The sequence below is a fragment of the Sander vitreus genome, chromosome 9 (assembly GCF_031162955.1).
Source record: "Sander vitreus isolate 19-12246 chromosome 9, sanVit1, whole genome shotgun sequence".
In the NCBI taxonomy this organism is placed as follows: Eukaryota; Metazoa; Chordata; class Actinopteri; order Perciformes; family Percidae; genus Sander; species Sander vitreus.
The window spans coordinates 21031895-21052074 of record NC_135863.1 but is presented as its reverse complement, the minus strand read 5'-3'; the positions used below and the strand labels follow the sequence as shown (position 1 = coordinate 21052074).

At 41.4% G+C, this 20180-nt stretch overlaps 1 protein-coding gene across 3 annotated transcripts in view; it reads left to right on the top strand.

Moving 5' to 3' along the window:
- Positions 1 to 20180, top strand: part of unc13a (unc-13 homolog A (C. elegans)) — a 46788-nt gene that overhangs the window by 3319 nt on the left and 23289 nt on the right. The window contains exons 2-18 of one of the 3 annotated variants that reach the window (XM_078259224.1): positions 1754 to 1783; positions 1872 to 1971; positions 3576 to 3693; positions 4739 to 4862; positions 5318 to 5388; positions 5682 to 5736; positions 6356 to 6385; positions 7258 to 7453; positions 10360 to 11164; positions 11667 to 11735; positions 12712 to 12758; positions 12950 to 13028; positions 15914 to 15988; positions 16089 to 16308; positions 17832 to 18059; positions 18352 to 18493; positions 19865 to 20034. In XM_078259224.1, coding sequence (XP_078115350.1) covers positions 1754 to 1783; positions 1872 to 1971; positions 3576 to 3693; positions 4739 to 4862; positions 5318 to 5388; positions 5682 to 5736; positions 6356 to 6385; positions 7258 to 7453; positions 10360 to 11164; positions 11667 to 11735; positions 12712 to 12758; positions 12950 to 13028; positions 15914 to 15988; positions 16089 to 16308; positions 17832 to 18059; positions 18352 to 18493; positions 19865 to 20034 — 2559 coding nt within the window. Of the gene's footprint in view, positions 1 to 1753; positions 1784 to 1871; positions 1972 to 3575; positions 3694 to 4738; positions 4863 to 5317; positions 5389 to 5681; positions 5737 to 6355; positions 6386 to 7257; positions 7454 to 10359; positions 11173 to 11641; positions 11736 to 12065; positions 12136 to 12711; positions 12759 to 12949; positions 13029 to 15913; positions 15989 to 16088; positions 16309 to 17831; positions 18060 to 18351; positions 18494 to 19864; positions 20035 to 20180 lie in introns of those variants that run through there. The other 2 variants (XM_078259225.1, XM_078259223.1) reach the window with 2 other exon arrangements.

The following is a 20180-nucleotide window of genomic DNA, read 5'->3' as shown; positions in this document are numbered from 1 at the left end:
TGAGTAAATGTTTTTGTCCAATATACCCCAAAGAAAGAGAACATCAAATTCTGTAATTGCAATTCCTTTCATTCCTCCTCCAACATTTTCTGTTGATGGGTTGCATATATGTAACCCTTTTTTTTTCACTTTCTCCCCACACACACACACACACACACACACACGCGCATGCACCCCTTTCCGGCACCCCTCATCCCTGTCACACTGCGTGGTTATTTTTAGAGTTGGGGATGCAGCTAGCTCTGCCCGCATCCGACTGCACTGAGAGATTAATGGAGCACAAGAGAAAGAGATAGAAAGGGAGCACACGTGCATACTGGCCACATGGCAGGGGGAGCTTGTGAGAGCAAGTGAGAGGGAGAGAGAGGACCGATGACTGTCTGGTTGATGGTGAGGAGAGCACAATGTATGAGAGAGAGAGAGAGTCGGCAGCAGTGCCAAGATGCATCTGTCATATACTGTCTATTAAAGCAAAGAAATAACTCATTTAAATGCCTCTTTGTCAAATGTAAATTCAGGGTTTCCATGGAAAAGAACCGTCCTCACCACTTCGGTGTGACTGCCTTGTCAGCAGCTTAAGTATCAGGATGTGGATTTTACTTTGAAGTTGGCTACGAAGCACACACTCCTCCACACCACTTACTCCGCCACTTGCCTCACGAATCAGAACAATATTTAAGTGAATACATTATCCCAAGGGTTTGCTGGGGTGAAGCTATTTTTAGAAGCCAATTTGTCAACAATGATTATAGTCACTGACTACGAAAATATTCAGTGTTTCTTTGTCAGCATCACTTTTGCTACCTTCATTTTTATGCTTTTTGAATAAGAAGAGGGGGTGTTTATTTATTTAGTTATTTCTATTTTAGAGAGTTAGACTGTAGGTCATACATTATAAAGCCATTCTTCTTGCAGCCACATGCTCAGAGAATGTTTATGGGCTTGCTGTTGAGGCCCAAATAGATTGATTTTTTAGTTATGCTTATTCCCTTTATTTCTTTCCTGACATGTAACATCAGTGAAAAGAGGCAGGGATAAGAAAATAACAAAACAAAAAAACACAGCTCTGAATATTAATACCTCACTGCTGAACATAGGGATGCTGGGAATCGGCAGGGTGCCGGATTGATTGAATAATGAATAGCCCATTGACGTCACTGTGGTTTTAAAAGTCAGTCTAGTACTTCCAGAGGTCCCTGCTTGGAGTTGCTGGCAGTGGCCCCTCAGCAGAGCCTCATCTACTGTGTGAGACATAAAGCAGCACTGCTCTGTCTTTTATCCAGCACCCCCTGTTGTCATACATACACATACATCATTCAGAGAGGACAAGGCATGTGACCGCTCTCCTCCATGGCATCAGCTTTTACTCTCACCTGCACAAACAGATTGTCCTTCTGGCCCTCTGACTCAGAGACCCTGACATCTCCTGCTGAATGGATGCAGTCTTTCATATTGAGAAATATGAAAGACTGCCCCCCCCCCTCCTCTCTCTAAAATGCCAGGCTCCTGTCAATCACCTGCCAACTGATACTTTCATGCACATGAGTTACAGGCAGAGGCCTGCCTGGACTGTATAAGTCCCATCACAGTGTAACCCTAGGTCTGAGAAAAGCCTTTTAGGGTTCACTGAATGTTATATTTGCAGCATGAAAATGTGAAATCTTTGAAAACTGTCAGGTTCGCAAATTTGATATTTGAACTCACTTTTTCTAGTGAGACTAATTCCTTCTATGTTTTCTCAATTTGCTTGCAGTGAAGAAAGCCAAGCTCGATGGACCCCAAGGTGAGTTGTGACCCTAAATCAGGTTATTTCATATAAACACACGCACACAGTAGCATGGCCAATGTTTTTGTATTTTACTTTTTTACAGAGAAATTTAACACATACGTGACCCTGAAGGTGCAGAATGTTAAGAGCACAACCATTGCTGTGCGTGGCAGTCAGCCATGCTGGGAGCAGGACTTCATGTTGTGAGTGCTTCTTGCCCTCTCTCACATCTTCTGCCCCCTTTTATCTTGCTATGTCTTTCCCTCTTTTAGCCCCTGTCTTATTCTGTAAATCTGCCTGTACAATGTTGCCTAATTGGGGGACAGTCTTTGCTGCACATTTTCGACATTCTTACTACATTCCCTAATCTTCTTCTTCACCAACTTGTCTTCCTCCTCTTTCCCTTTCTCCCCTCACTGCCTTTTCCTTTAAAAGCACCTGTACTGCAATGAGCCTTCTCTCTTCACCTTCCCGTGGACCCAAAAAGTCATGGTTGTCTGGTTCTGCTGCATTGATTTTGATCACACTTTTAACTGTCTATTGTGAGTGTGACAACGTTAAAGCAGTGCAATGCTGAACCAGTGAAATACTCTTTTAAGTATTAAGCTCTCTGCTAATTGTTCTCCAAGCTCTGGCTCTGCTGCCACAGCAGCTTTTTAGTTTGAACATATCGTTTTACTCTCAAAGAGTGAAACTATCATTAAATGGACTTTCATGCAAGACATGAATGTTTTTCAACTTAAAGGTATTTCAAGAGTGCAATATATTTGCTGTTGCTATTATGGTCGTACATTTAGTTTGACAAAGTTCCAAAAAATCTACATCTAATGTCAATATCCGTTGGCAGATGCAAGTCCATATGAATATATATAAATAGTTTCAACATAGGCATTAAATAAGGAATGAATCCTGTCAATTCACATGAATGGAGATGTCACCTCAGGGGCTCAGTTCAGTACACAGATGTTGCGCAACACAGAGCAGCAGGGTCAGCTGTGACATTTATAATTCCTAAAAGGAGTTATTTTTCACCCTATTCCTCATTTTTTCCTTTGAAGAGTGAGGGGATGACATAACGTTTATTGAAATAAAGTTTATTGTTATTATAACACCTGCTCCAGCAGAGTTCACACACCAAGTGTAGAGGGTTTCACAACACAACAGATACCGCTTTTATATTTAGTCTACTACAGCCATGTCTTCCAAACAAAACAGCATATTCATCCATTTTCCAGATAACCCCCTTGGCTCCCAAGGAAACAGAAAGATGTATTTCCATATAAACGCTGCGGTTATTATTAGGTTTTCACTTAAAACAGCCAGTGGGCTTGAGAAGAGGCATTGCTTGACAATGAGAGATGCTTAGTGGGCTGATAACCTGCCAGTCAGATTTGTAATCACTTTACAAATCCTAACTAGTCCAGACCTTTATGAGTGGTGCCTGATGGAAAAATGAATCATAGAGTGCACTGCTGTTTGTCATACAGAAATATAGGTAGTCTCTCTTGCTATTGTCTGTGTCTATCTGTGCTCTCTCTTCTATCCTGCCGGCAGCCTAGTAGACAGTCACCTACTCTTTCTATCTTCATGCTAAATGACTCATTTCCCTCTGCAGATTGAATCCCAGTGCATATCCATCACCAGATTTAAGTGCATAGACTGTATTTCTGTTGAAAGGCCTCTGTGCAGTGAGGTGTCTGTATACAACCCTGTCTTCACTCACCTTTTTCTAACGTTGTATAATTTTACTCCCTTCCCTCTGCTGTTTTCTTTCCTTAATCCGCCTCTTCCTCTTTCTGCTGAGCAGTGAAATAAACCGCCTGGATCTAGGCCTAACAGTGGAGGTGTGGAATAAAGGGCTGATCTGGGACACCATGGTGGGCACCTTATGGATCCCCCTGAGCAACATACGGCAGTCCAATGAGGTAGACTCTCTCTCTCTCTCTCTCTCTCTCTCTCTCTGGTTCCCAGCATTAGGTTTTATTAGCTACATTACTGTACATTTAACCAATATTCCAGTCTGAGTGATGAATGAATGCAATTATTAAAATAAATAACCTAATCAACATACAAGTTATGAAAACATGTAACATTTAATGTTTAATTAAGGCCATTATGTGAAACCTGCAGTGTTTTGAGTTTTTTATTATTATATCTAAATATGTTTACTTTAGGGACTTTTCACACAACACAGTTGCTATGTGCAGATCAATAGCTGCTACGTGTTCCTGTATTTGAAATATACAAATAGTAACTAAACAGTATGTATTAAAGAAGCAAGGGATAAATTGTTGTCGTAATCGTGGATATTATAAACAAGTCACTGTGGGAAAGTAATATTTTAGCTTCATAGAAAGTGTGTATTTTGTTTTCAAAGTGGTTAGCATTGTTATCCAGTATTATGTTTTACTTTTATTGTTTCAGTATTTGTTGATAGCGTTTTCAACTGCCTACTGCTTTCATTAATAATGCTGTCCTGCTCAATAATTTAGCACACCTCCTGTTACCTTTGTGAAATATACTGTATTTGGCATAATCAATAAAAAAAATGTCACATTCAGACTTGTTATTTTTGCACATGGAATTGGAATTGGTTAAATAAGCCACTTAATACTAAGAAGTGGACACATTCCCTTATTTCAAGATGATCGAGTGAGTTCTCGTCAGATTTCTGTCAGGAACTGCATCATTAAAAAAAATACGTCTGCTAACACCTCTAAAGCTCACTAATTGTATCTACGTTTTTTTATTCCATATATAAACAGAAATGTAAAAATGACAAGTTGGGGTTTCAGGGGGGTTATGTGCAGTAATTATCTCAGTGAACAGAGGCAAAGGGAAGTGACTTCCAGGAGTCGTGTTGTCACTGTGAGGCAATTTGCAGATTTCGCATGCCAAACGGCACATTTATCATGCAGTAAGAATAGTCTAAGTCATATTTCTCTGCCCCTCTTCCTCTATCTTTTCCAGGAGGGTCCAGGCCAGTGGCTGACCCTGGACTCCAATGCGATCATGGCTGAGAATGAGATTTGTGGAACCAAAGACCCAACCTTTCACAGGCTGCTGCTTGACACCCGCTTTGAACTGCCTCTAGGTTTGGCCTTTCATCATAGTTATATTTATCCTACGTGCCTAATTCTGTAAATTGTTTCATTTATAAGTGCTAGATTTTGGATATATACATATGTTTCAATACAATGTAAAAAAACAAGTACCATTTCTACTGTTGCTAGTATTAGTATCGTGACTTCAACATGCAACTACTATCTCAACCACTATCACTTTTACTGTTAGTACCACCTCTAGTACGGCTAGTCCCAATAATACTACATTTACTACATATGCTGTTGTTGCTACTGCTACTACTATAGTACTAACACTACATCTAGCACTGTTACTTGAGATCTATTACTTTCTAATACTTTTGCCATGGCTTTAAAATGAATTCATTTCATTGCTCTATGGTTCTGTTGCAATAATTATACAGAGAGACATGAATTGTATGTGCTGAGTAGAGGATCATGTTGTGTGTTTGTATGTTTGCTGCAGACATTCCTGAGGAAGAGGCCAGATACTGGGCCAAGAAACTTGAACAACTAAATGCCATGAGAGATCAAGACGTAAGAACTTGACTCCACATTCCACATCACTCTGCAGCATCTATATCTATCTATAGTCATTTATATTTCCTCATCTATCTATTTATTCCTTCCTTTTTCTTTCATAACCCCTTTCATACTCTGTGTTTCCTTTCCACCTCTTTCTTCCTTTACCATACTCGCTCTAATTCTACGTGACTGCCAATAACAGCAGAATTACAGAGTCAATATATTTTTACCAGCAATTTTGTGAAAACAAAACAAAAAGTGCTGGGTCTTATTTTCTAAGATGTTGTTTTTTCCCCCCGCCTCAGTATGCCTATCAAGAAGAACAGGAGCGACCACTGCATGCACCAACCACACAGTGCTGTGAGTGTCATAAGCCACTTCTGCGTCGACCTCCTCTTGTGCTCTCCCCCACTGTGTCCTTTTTATGCCTCCTTATTTCCCCTGCCCTCACCCCCTCTGCTCCAAAACGAGACTAGACTGGAGGTAGAAATGAGGCTGATAGATGAAGTGTAGGAGGAAGGGAGGAAAGCTGATGTGATGAATCATGCATGCAAGCGATGTGTGATGAATGTGAACTGACATACGATGGGCTTTCAGACACACACCACTCTGTCTGTCTGTCTGTCTGTCTGTATAGTGATGATGACACAGGGAGCAAGTGTGTATAGTATACACTAAATCTGTGGACAGAAGGGTTGGATGGTGGCGTGATGCTTGTGTGTGTATAGATGATAACAGCACGTGTAATTTTCTGTTCTTAGTTACTGAGCAGCAAGGCCAGTAGCATCTGGCCTTGTGCTTTTCTTTACTCACAGACATGTACATACACACTCATTTCTGGACCCTCTGCACACACATTTACATTTTAAAACACATATTTCTCAGGGCTAGTTTGCTTACCCAGTTTTGTGGACTGCTGATGTGTTTAATGTGTGGCCCAAACCTAATTTGGTTTCCCCAACCCTTTATCTCCTTGCAGGTAATTGGAGTCTGTGGGGGGATCAGCAAAGTAAGTTTCTTTCATGTGCTTCTGCTAATGGCGTGATTCTGTATTTATTGTCCATGTCTCACTTAATGTAATGATCTCCTTGTGTAGTTTTCCTCAGAGACCATAAGCTGCCATGAAAATATATTTTTTTTCCCCACGCGTCCTCTCTGAACTTCCTTTCACCTCATATCCATATTCTCCTGATGAGCTGGAAGAATACAAATCAGTGAAGTTACAGTAAATGAATCTCTGGTGGTGTTTGGTGAAGATAAATATCAGTTTTTCCAAGGGCGTAATTTCCACTAGTGATGGGGGGGGATATGTCCCCCTCACTTTTTATACTTTCAGGTTGATTTTATTACTGAACATTGTTTTACTGTTGTGCCACCAAAGTCCAGATGCTAGAAGATCTGAGTTGATAAAAATGTTGATACACTCATCTGAGTTGCCTTCAGTTATTATCGTGTAGTTTAACAAGCAGCAGCGACTGGTGCGTAGGTGATTTTTTTATGCCCCGATATTAAAATTATATAATATCTATACAGTACATTATACAATGATTATATTTTAATTTACAGATAAAATTATCCTAAAACACACTAGAATTGAAAGAAGTACTATAAGACAGTAAATGGATAATGTTCTTTGTAGTAAAGATGCAAATAAAACCACTATCTATGAGAAAGTATCAGGTATCTACTGTATAAAGGGAGCTTTAGAACATCCATTATTATAAAAAAAAAGTAGTGTATGTTTTTATTTGCTTGATTTATTTATGTTTTTTTTCACGCAATTGTGCCCCCTATACACTATACAAATACTTTATAATACAATTCTGACCCATCATCGTCTTGTCACTTCATCCCGTCTCCCGCTGTGTTTTGTGTGAACAGACGAGGACCCAGACAGCGCCGTGGACGACAGGGACAGCGACTACCGCAGTGAGACCAGTAACAGCATCCCGCCTCCCTACTACACCACCTCCCAGCCCAATGCCTCCATGCACCAGTATCCCATGAGGACTGAGAACTACAGACACTCCTACAACGACGAAATCCATGAGCTGGACTACGACCACAGAGTCATGAGGTAACAAGCACCCTTCAGTCACTACGTAGACATAACTGAGACCGAATGGTTTCCTTTTAATGAGATTACCATGGCGGGTTGTTATAATGTATCTACAGGGAGAAAGGGTTTGTCTTGGTGAAACAGAAAGGGGGAAAAAAAACCCTAAAGAACAAAACTGTTTAATGTTGAAGCTGTATTATCACACTCCCCATCTTAAGCAAATATTCCTATTTGGAGTCTAGCATTTAGCCCTGAGACAGCTCAGCCCCAGCAGCCTTGTTTTGTTTCACTGTATTGTACATGGTAACATGTTTTCCCACTGTGCTCTCCTCCTCTAGAGAATTATCCTGGCCTCAGTGTATATAAGCGTGCTGGGGCACACAGTTCTTGTATACAGGTCATGTATGAAGTGGGCCATTGTGGTTATCTTTTGGGTACATGTGTGAATAGGTGTGTGTGCGTGCGTGTGCCTGCATCTTTGTGTGCATATTGAGTGTGTGAGTGTCAGAACCCCCATGTGATCACGTCTGCGCTAACTTGGGCAGAAAATAACAGTGATTCTGAACATTTTTGTTCAGGGAAGCTGAAACGGAAAGTTTGACCTTTTCATTTGTTTAGATGTAGATGGGTGAAATACATCTTCAAGTGCGCAACCTCAGTGAGAGGTCATTGTGCAGAAACTTAACAGATAAGTTCACAATTTTTCAAGTCTGTCTTTAAACAATAGCCAGGTGTTTATATGAACATTGAAACAGGTTTTGATGCTGTAATCATTCCTCCTGTTCATAGTGGCTATTAAGAGATCCGTTCCTTTGCTCTTCTCATTTAAGTGATGTGGAACAACATCAAGTAGGTATATTCTAAAGTTTAGTGTCTTTCTAGTGCAAAATTCCCTCTTTGTGTCTCTGTGTTTCCTTGTTGAGCTACAGGGGAGGGACATTGTGCACTAAAAAGACAATAGACAAAAGACATACCCACTTGATTTGAAAAACTCGGACTGCAGTAGCCTTGTATTAATGTCGGAATGGAATTTTGCACAGAACTGTGGATTCCCACCCTCCATTACTTGCATTGTGAGCACAATAGGAAGGGATCTTTTACTTGCCAGTATGAACAGAAGGAATGATTACATCAAGCGAAACCTGCCTCAATGTTCACATGAACACCTAACTATTGTTTAGGACAGGCTTCTTTGAAAGATTTGCACTGAGCTCTACTGATGCTCCTCTCCCACCTCTCCCCTCTTCCCAACCTCCCTCCTTACTCCTCTTACCAGACGCTATGATAGTTTAGACTCGGCCACCAACGGGCGCAGCGATATCGACTCAGGCTCAGGGTCGAGCCGCCGCACCAGTCGCCAGTATTCTCTAGACAGTAGGCATTCACTGTCCGATAGGTGGGTCTCTGTGCCTCCTCTCCTAATCCTCTTCCTTCTCCTGCTCCGGCCTGTGACTCCGTCTCGCTGTGACGTCAGTGGTGGACTTGTCCCGTCCTCCTCGCTCACTGTGCTTGCATGCATGCGCTCTTACCCTATCTATGTATATTCTATACTATTGATAGAAACCTACTGGTCCTGCATCTACATTTACTGTGTTCCTGGTGAAGTATCACGAATCAGTATCACAAATGATGTATCACACTCATCGTCGCCATTGTTAAACTAATAAGTTTCGCGCAGTTTTGTGTGTGGGCGAGTGATTGACAAGATGTGTGTATGTGTGTGTTGTTTCGTAACAGTCAGAGACAGTCAGAGGTTAATTGTTGGTTGGAGATTGTGTAAGAACCTGTGTGAATCTCTGTGTGTGTGAATCTGTTGTCGCGGCAACCTGTTATTACAGCCCCCATCCTGTATGTGAGACACTTAGAAGAGCCCTGTCTTATTCTTTGTGTCCCATTCTTGTTGATTATACACATTTAATTTTCACCCATCCATCAGCAGGAGGCCGTCAGCCCAATAATGGGGGCTGCAGAGAAGCCAAGACAGATTACGTTCATTTTCATCTTCATTGCATCTTTTTTTTTTTATATATATTCTTTGCTAAGAAAGAGGGCAGACATGTATTTAGACTCAAACATTGTGCAAGCATTTGTCACTGTCTTTGTGTTGATGAGAGAGAGAGATTGTGATTTAGGTGATGAATAGAAAAGAACAGGGGTTTCGTGATTGTGTGTTTGTGTCCATTCATCCAAACTTGTGTATTCCCTCTGGCTCACAGCCTAGAGCCATAATACAGTTAGCTCCTTTACTGCTCCTGCACCATGCATTATTGAACCAACATGACTGTAATCAATAGAGACAACACAATAAAGTGTGTGTGTGTGTGTGTGTGTGTGTGTGTGTGTGTGTGTGTGTGTGTGTGTGTGTGTGTGTAAGAAATAGTTTTTGCATGTGTCTCAAATCTCTGACTCATGGTCCGTCTTAATGTCTCAAAGCCTCATTCATCATTGTGAATAAATTACACTTATTTATCTGTTTTTGTTCCGCCAGGCTAATAAATTACCCTCAACCTCTTCAGGTTCACTAAATAGTTCTATTTATATTTTAGATTTATGAAAAAAGTGTCCTTATGTTTTTGCTAATTGTGTGCTTTTGTATGGTGTGTGCTTCCGTATTAACCTGTGTGTGAACTAGTATCCATAGTAACCTTACCCATTACTAAAAAGATTATTGCCCTTGCAGTTAAATTGATGCATCACTATCCCAACCCCCCCCCCCTCTGAGTTTTTTGTATTGGTTGGTTTAAAGTCACTCCTCTGCTCCTATTGATTCACTGTCTCCCTCTCTGGCCCCAACACAAGTTCCTTAAGTGTCACTGTGACAGCAACACTCTGTATTGTTCAAGTGTTGGAACCACCCTAGTTTACTTTCAAACCTGTGTGGGTGTGTTTATGTAACAGGTGTCTGTATCTCCCCCTCCCCACAGTCCCACAGACAGTCGTTACGCCTCGTCAGGCGAGCTGAGTCAAGGCAGCTCTCAGCTCAGTGAGGAGTTTGTTGCTGAGGATGGTGAGAGCTTCCGAGGTTCGGAGTTCTACGATGAAAACGACTCCTACCACTCCTGCCACTCCTCCGTCAGCTACGGCAAAGAGGACTCCCCAGGCTGGGATGGCGAGGACCCCCAAGGCATCTACAGCGACGAGGGAGGCTACCTCAAAGATGGAGGGGAAGAGGGGGCGCTGTATGCCGAAGAGGAGGGTGACGTGTACAGGGAGGAAGGGGAGTACATCTACGCAGATGAGGAGGAGATGCCTTTTGAGGAAGATGAAGATACGTATCCACTTGATGGCACACTCGGTGAAGACCAGGAGCCGCCTTACACCCCCACACCCACAAGCACTGCCCCCCCCCTGATGCCCCCCTCTGATGGTCTGTCCTCCACCAGACCACCGCTGGAGAAGCAGGCGTCGTTGCATCAGCAGCGGCCAGCCTCTGATCAGCTCCCGCCCGCCAGCACAGCTCCTAGTCTACCTCCAGTCACACACAATGACACGTTGCCCCCTTTCAGTGCAGAATCCACCAAGCCTCCGTTCGCACCCACCCAGCCAGCTCTGTCAACCACCACTACATCAACCCCCACGGCCACATTGCAGGTTCCAGCTCCAGATACTGGGCCCCTGGAGCCTGAACCCAAGTTTGACGTGCCGTTGGAGGAACCTCAAACTCCCGAGCAGCCTCCAGTGGCAAAGAGTGTCCCTCCAGCGTCTGAAGAGAGAACAGAGGAGCCACCTGTTCCAAGGTGAACACTGCTCATACACCGTCTGCCTCATAGAGGAAACGAAAGCTTTCACTCACTGTCAATACTAACACAGCTACATTTTGTACATAGACTTTCATCTGGCAGTTCATTTACAACAATAAGCACATACAGTATATATACATATTCATTAAGAGGAACATAGGAAACAGACACTGGGGAAGGCGTAGAATAGGAAAAAAACAAAACATAAGTGCCTGTCTAGATGAACCAGTGTCATTCTAATAAAACAGCCAAAGTTTTAAAATGATTATTTACATTTTTGTAATCATCACGTTTTCTCCTACACTGTGTGCAAAATCAGCGGAGTGTCCCTTTAATGTGTTTACCACTATTAGTCAATGATAGTTTATCTCTATAATGTCTACACATTCACTACATTAGCTAATAGAGCACGTACTAGCACATATATGCATAACACTTGTTGTTCCTTCTCCAATCATTCTTTTAGTTTCCCAAAGAGGGAAATCATGGAGCCTGGTCCTGCCAGAGCCAAAGCCAACTGGCTTCGACTTTTCAGCAGAGTACGACTACAGCTGCAAGAGGTACAACATGTGTGTGTATGTGTGTGTGTTTCTGAGTGTACCTTGTGCACATAGGTGTGCAACGTGCATTCATGCCAGGTGAATGCCTGGGCTCATAAGAGTGGGTAATAATAGGTCTTCTGTTGTTGTTAAATTCATAAGTCTAATATTGAGCTCACTGACTTGTTGCATCAATCCCTGCATGTCCTGTGTTTTCTTTCCAGCTTTTGTTGACTGGTCCACCATTTTTCCCTGTTTTTGGTTATTATTGTGGATTATATTGTCTTGTGTTTGATTGATAGTTTCTGTTTACCCCTTGTACTGTTTGCCATTTCATTATTTTCTTTTCAGTTGTTTGCCATCCTCGTAGCGATTTGCATGTAGTCCATTCCGATTACCCATGGCTGGAGCAGATGCTCAGGTGGGTGTGGCCAGTAGTCAATCTAATTTCTTTTTTATGTATCCTGTGTGGCTCATAGATATTTATGGGGAGCCCAAGCAACACATGGGAAACTGCTTTAAGCCTGCAAAGTGTCTTTTCTAAAGCCTGACGTTTATACCAATCGTGACTATTTCTGTTCGTCAGTGTGACGTGAGTATCGATGCTGTGTGTTCTTTGAACAGACAACAAAGAGCCTTTCAATAATAGAGCAGATAGAATTAGAAGAGTGATTACACGGATGGCCATCTGGCTGTAATCTACTTTTACTATGATTCTCAAACACAGAGAGAAGTCACCTCCTCATCTCCCCCTTTTTCTTCTCCCACTTATATTACTGTTGTATTGTCCATTTGTGAATTCTGGGAACACTTGCAGTCAGTGTGGCTACAACTACTAATGAAACTCAATATGATATATTTCTTTTTGCTAAGGAAGACCATACAGTATGTCTTGATTGTGTCGTTCTCAGTATATAAAAGCACTCTGTACAGTACATTTCTCCAGCCACAGCTCTAATGGCACTCTTCTTGCCTCTCTTCATCATCTTATCCTCAGGCCCGAGGAGAAAGTGTTGGCATCGCCTCTCTGCTTTTATCAGCAGGGTAAGTAACCATGATGCTGTTACTACTACGGTCATTGAAAATCTATAACTTTACCAATTGAAAGGCAAGCCCATGGCTTTAATGTCTGAATGCATTTATTGTCTAATTGATTGATCGTGTCCAGGTTCTAACAACTGTAGCTGAATAAATAGCTGGTGTTGAATCCTGCTCTGTGCATGTTTCGTCTCCAGGATGGGTGGCGCTCTGTATAGCATTGACAGCATGCCAGACCTCAGGAAGAGGAAAGCTATGCCTCTCGTCCGAGATCTGGTGAGTTTCTGCACTAATCTCTTTATATTCCCCTGTCTCACATCTCCCCATATCCATTTATCACTCGGCTCAGCAGTAAGAGCTCTCATCTACTAAACCTACTCCTGTTTTCCGTCTGATTGTCTGATGCCCTTTCTTATCTCATTACTCTCATCCAGTGTTGGACAAGTTACTTTTAAAAAGTAATTAGTTACCTTTACTAGTTACTTCTTCCAAAAAGTAACTAAATTAGTTACTCAGTTACAAATTATAAAAGTAACTAGTTACTTCAGAAGTAACTATTGCATTACTTTCAAGTACATTTTTAAATGCTCAAATGTGACCCTCCACCCCTCTTTAATGGAACTTAAAATACACGTGCATGTTCAATTATTTATGATAAATCTGAATATTATAATGAAATGGACACTTAATTATTTAAGTATTAATGTATTATAGTATTATAATGTATTAATACAATACATTATTAACAGAAACAATGTACACAAATCTAAACTATTTTAATGTTGCTGTGGGACAAAGTGAGACTAGCCTCCAATCAAATGTCATGTGTGTAGATATTATGTGTGTTTATATATATATATATATATATATATATATATATATATATATATATATATATATATATATATAGTGGATCGATACAATTAACACAATAGTTGTTTTGGAACTAACATTCCAAATGCTAACATAACAAATATATACACTTTGTAAAAAAAGTAATATACTTCCATATAGAGAAGGCTACTTTTGGATTATTTGGGCTTGCCATACCTGTCTCTCGTTGACTGACTCGCTTGTGTTGTTCGTTGTGTGTCCGAGTATGCATGCTTTCGAACACCCGCCCAACGCTACCTCTGATTGGCTTACTATGAAATTTTACTCAACCTCAGCCAATCGTCAGCATTTATGCGCTTATCTTGTGCACTGCCCACTAACCAAGGAAGAACAGTAAAAAAAAAGTCTTTGCCTCTCGGCTCAGAGATCTAGTTGGTCTGATGAAAAAAACAGCTTCAATTATAGTAACGCGGCACATTTTTTGGCAGTAACGGTAACGGCATTATTAAGATGGGAAGAGTAATCAATTAGATTACTTGTTACTGAAAAAAGTAACGCTGTTATTTATAACGCCACTATTCCCATCATTGCTCTCATCTCTTTACCTCATTCTTTTCTTCATTTCTCTTTCTTTTTACTTCTCTTCCTCACTGTCTTTTAGCCCACTGCACATCCACTCTGCTTTCCCTCCTGTTACAGCACCTGTTGCCAAGGGCAAAGGGGCAACTGGCAAAGCCAGTGGTTTCCCCCAGACTGACATGGATGTTTGTTAGATGCTGTCATATAGCATACCTTTCATTACCCCATGCTGCCATCGTCCCCGTGCCTCCCTGACACTGCCTCATTAGAGTTAAGACAGTAAGAAATATAGATCCTCCCGAGAAAGCTGTAACTCATTCATATAAGTCACTTCCTGAGAGTATTAATATGCCTGACAGCATTATCACTTATCTGCTTTTGTCAAAAAAGACTAGCAAGTATAAATACAATCAAACTATGAATACACACACATATACACACACACACACACACACACAAATAAAAAAAAAAAATAAAACCTTAAAGGAATAGTTCCACATTTTGATAAATACCCCTGGATGCTTTCTAATTGCGAGTTAGAAGAGAATATTGAAGTCTGGAAGCAGGGGAAACAGCTTCCAACCTGTCACAACTTGTCATCTTTACACTTTGGGTTTTGTGCAGATTATACAAATAAAATATAACATCCTAATGTGAGCCATAGAGCTGCAGGGAGGCAGATTTGATTACCTTCAGTCTCCAGTCTTTTTGCTAAGCTAACTGGCAGCAGGCTATAGCTTTATATTTAACGGACAGATGAGAGTGGTTTTAATCTTCTCTAATTCTAGGCAAGAAAGCAATCATACTATTGCTTGTAATGCAAAAGCACATTCTGTAGTAGACGCTAGTGAAGCCGAAGGCAGCCTTGAAATAGGACAGCAACTTGGCTCTTTATATTAACTGCCTGGCAACCCTCAGTGTGCCATTTTCCTAAACTCACCAGATCCAAGCGTTAGTAATTAGCTCAGATGCTGTCTTCATTAATAATTCTTGCTGTCACAAAGCACTGACTGACATTCACAGGCAGGTGCACCAATGTTTCTCTTCCTCTCTCTGTCTCTTGCTTTCATGCACACACACACACACACACACACACACACACACACACACACACACACACACACACACACACACACACACACACACACACACACACACACACAACCTGTCAGAGTCTCCCAGGTAATTGATCGGACAGGGTAGGGTCTGGCTTAATGAGCAGTGATCGCAGGCTACCTCATTCACACATCAAATACTCAAGTCTGGTCCCAGCTGTGACATCCTCACCCTTAAAGTCTATAGATTCACCTTGTTTGATTCCCCCCATGCTTTAATTGTGGATGTCCATTCCTTTTTAATCACAATAACTGCAGTATATGCACAATGAATGCACCAATGAATGCAATTCTCTATAGAACCCCACCCCCTCTTTCTTGCCTTTTTCTAAAATTAAATCTCTCCCTTGTTCCTCCCACCTTCACTGCATTGCCACAGGCTATGGTGAGTAACACCAACACCATTTGCATTTAAAACACTTAGGTTATGAAGGTATACTAGTTTTTTCATCTCATCACCAGCGTTATCGATATATGAGGAAGCACTTTAAATTTTAGTTTGCTGTAACTGTTCAGGGGAACATTGCCAGACAGACAACTAATAATACACATTGCTCTGAGATTTGACTTAATAAATAAGATATTGAGATGCGAGCTGAGAGAAACTGACCCCTCCTCTCTCCTGTCACTCAGTCCTTGGTTCAGAACTCCAGGAAGGCGGGCATCACCTCGGCCCTGACGTCCAGCACCCTGCATAACGAAGAACTGGTCAGTACTCATTTACAATATTAATTTTATAGTATCTCACATCATGTCATTCGAGCACACTCTGCTGACACCTGCACTTCTCTCTTCTTGGCCCTTGTAGAAGAGTCATGTCTACAAGAAGACCCTCCAGGCCCTCATATATCCCATCTCCTGCACCACCCCACACAATTTTGAGGTGTGGACAGCCACCACGCCTACTTACTGCTATGAGTGTGAGGGGCTGCTGTGGGGTATCGCTCGCCAGGGCATGCGCTGTACCGAGTGTGGAGTCAAATGCCACGAGAAGTGCCAAGATCTACTCAATGCTGATTGTCTGCAAAGTAAGCAAAGTGTCGGAAAACATTACCCATAATTTAGCCCCTAAAGCATTGATAAGAGGCTGGATTAACATATGATATATATAAATATGATACAATATGATGTCATTTAAAGATAGCAGCACACACTTGATACCGCTCTCATGTCTCTACGTTAAAGCTATAGTGTGTAGTTTCTGTCGCCCCCATGAGGAATTCTAAGTAATGACAACAAAACTGTCGGCGCATCCACATGATACAAGCCTTCTGTGATCGCGCACCACCCCCACCCCTCCTCCACACAGTTACTAGTAGCCAAGGAGGACACGGAAGATTAAAAAAATATGATGGACTCTTCAAAAGAGGTAATTATCTTTACTCAAGTTTCTGCGTGCGAAAGTCGCCGGACAACACAATCTTCTGAACATAGCCATACTGAGAAATACAGGGAGAGTTGTGTGGAGCAGATAGTCTGAATTAGCTTTGTAGCAACTTATTTGGCAATGGCTTGAATGTAACGGACGTTCATTAATATCAAAATGTTACGCACTAAAGCTTTAAATATAAGGCTACAGCCAGGAGACATTTAGCTTAGTTTAGTATAAAGACTGAAAACAAAGGGGAACAGCTAGCCTGGCTCTATCCAGAAAAAAAAAAGTTTTACTTTGGTTTTTGTATGGATTAGACAAATGAGACATTACATGTTCATTGGTGAGCTTTAGTGTTGCTGGTAGGAAGATTTTGTTGCCTTCATATTTACAGTACAAATATGAGAGTGGTATCAATCTAAGTCTTGGCAAGAAAGTTAATAAGCATATTTCCCAACAATTCTTAACTATTTCTTAAATGTGTAATTATGTATTTAAAGCTTGGCCTACAATTGGCTTTTCATAGTCAATAATAGTCTGGCATATACAGTATAAGAGCTAAAGCTTTGATGACTCGTTGTATTATGTGTTTAGTGAAAACGGTTGCTAAAATATAGCATAAAATATTTACACGAGTTGAACAATCATTTGCTGACTTTATGTTTTAAAATTATTGCTGTGTCAGTGCTGTTTAAAAAAAATTAATAATAGTAAACTATCTAGTCCATCTATTTCCTCTTATCTCTATTTGTCAATGACAAAGTCCCCCTCCTCCGTCTCTCACTCCTACTTTCTTATTTTCCTTGTTGTCTTGAGAGGATATTAAAAGCCATTTGTCTTTTGTTGTCATCCGCCTCTCTTTTCCATTACTCTTTTACTCAGAATTTCATAGCTCTGCAAATGTGTCCACCTCTCATTCAAGAAATATAGCCAAGTTTTTCTCCTACACAGTCGTCTTCTCTGCTTTGTATTTCAAATTCAAATCTCAGTTTCAAATGTTCCTATAATTGGAGAAATGTACCCTCCATGCAATTTTCTGCTCTGTTATTGTTATCAGTAATGACTGTATGGCAACTATAAGCCAACATATATCAAACACCTCTCATATGTTAACTCTTCTATTTGCTTTTACATGTCTTAAATCCTTTTCTTTCTCGTCTTAATTTTCACGCTAACCAGGAGCAGCAGAGAAGAGCTCTAAACACGGCGCGGAGGACCGAACCCAGAACATCATCATGGTTCTTAAAGACCGCATGAAAATCCGTGAGAGGAACAAACCTGAGATCTTTGAACTCATTCAGGAGGTGTTCACAGCCCCCAAGTCCACCCACGTCACCCACATGAAGCAGATCAAACAGAGTGTGCTCGATGGCACCTCTAAATGGTCGGCCAAGATCAGCATCACAGGTGAGAGTGGAGTCAAATAAGTACAGTACAGTAGCTTTGAGCGGAGCTGGCCAACACTGTCAACATCAGAGGAAACGGCATGTGTCAGTTGTTTGTGTCTATAAAAAGAGACAGGCTGGCATTTGTATGAAGAGAGCACAGGTGGCGTTTGTGGGGCAGTAGAACAGAAGGTCAGATGATTAACAGGCATCTGTTTGCATCCGAGCACATACACACACACACACACACACACACACACACACACACACACACAGTGGCTGATCAGCTTGCCTTTTTTGTTTCTTCTTTCTAGTGTTGTGTGCCCAGGGTCTACAAGCCAAGGATAAAACGGGCTCCAGTGATCCTTACGTCACTGTCCAGGTGGGAAAGACCAAAAAGAGGACCAAGACCATCTACGGCAACCTCAACCCTGTCTGGGAGGAGACATTTAATTTGTGAGTCAAGATATATATATACAGTACTTGGATATATACAGTATTTGACATTTGTAAGCGTCAGGGCTGCAAACAATGATTGTTTTCATCAATTCAATTCAATTTTATTTATAGTATCAATTCATAACAAGAGTTATCTCAAGACACTTTACAGATAGAGGTCTAGACCACACTCTATAATTTACAAAGACCCAACAATTCCAGTAATTCCCCCAAGAGTGCGACAGTGGCAAGGAAAAACTCCCTTTTAGGGAGAAACCTCAGACAGACCCAGGCTCTTGGTAGGCGGTGTCTGACGGTGCCGGTTGGGGGTATGATGAACAGTGGCAATAATAGTCACAATTAGGAAAATGGATCAGTGACTAGAAATAGTAGCTGTAGTAGTTCATGGCATAGCAGGGCACTGAAGGGTGTCACAGGACGTAGCAGGGCATAGTAGGGCGTCACAGGACGTAGCAGGACGCAGCAGGACGTAGCAGGACGCAGCAGGACGTAGCAGGGTGTAGCAGGACGTAGCAGGGCACTGCAGAGCGTAGCAGGTGTAACAGGGCATAGCAGTGCGCGCAGCAGGACCACGGTGACAGGCTGCAACCATGATTTTGGGGCCACCCTAATCCAAGGAAACATGCTGGGCGAAAAGAAAACATATGGACTCCAGGGAATAAGCTCCCCAGAGCTAGGTTAGTAACAAGCATTTCTGGAACATGGATGAACACAGATGGAAAGAGAGAGGAGAGAGAAGCTAAGTGTGTCAAAGGAAGTCCCCCGGCAGTCTAAAACTATAGCAGCATAATTAAGAGAGACAGGTTAAGGAGAGGAGCCTGGTCGGGCTAGAATTCTCCCCAACCGGATCGGGCTGTACTGGCCTTTCTCCCTCTACTTTAATTATATCACAATGTGTTGTTAAGACAAAGTTAAGAAAAATGATATGTAGCTTATTTTTCCCAGTTAATCGTTTTTATATTAGTAGAAAATGCTGATCACTGTTTCTCAGAGCTCCAGATGACATCTCCAAACAACAGTCAAAAACCCAAAGATTTTCAATTGACATTGATAGAAAACTAGCAAAATGTTTGCCATTTTTGCTTGATATATAAATGACTAAAATGACTAATTGATTCTAAATATTTTTAATTCCTTTTTTTCTCAATGAACTAAACCCTTCAGCTTTAATTGTTTCACTGATGCAGTTAAACATTTCTATCTGCTTTCTGTTGATTATGTATTTTATCTATTTGTTTAAGGCTAGTTTTTTCACACTTTTGATATTTAATGAGTCATGAATCATGATAGTAGTCCATCTGGTCTTATTGGCCAACTGTTAATGTAACTATTATATTTAATAGCTGTGACTGACTTTGTCTGTTTTAGTGAATGTCACAACTCCTCAGACCGCATTAAGGTGCGGGTGTGGGATGAGGATGATGACATTAAGTCTCGCGTAAAGCAGAAGTTCAAGCGGGAGTCGGACGACTTTCTTGGTCAAACCATCATCGAGGTCCGCACTCTGAGCGGAGAGATGGACGTCTGGTACAATCTGGGTCAGTTGAACCACATTGTGTCAGTTAAATTTATAGTCACAAATACTGTATTGATACCACAGTTCACCTCACTTTGCAGTTATTTGACTGACCTAACGTCTCTGATTTAGATGTTTTCAGCTCGTTAACTGTGTTGCTGTATGTCT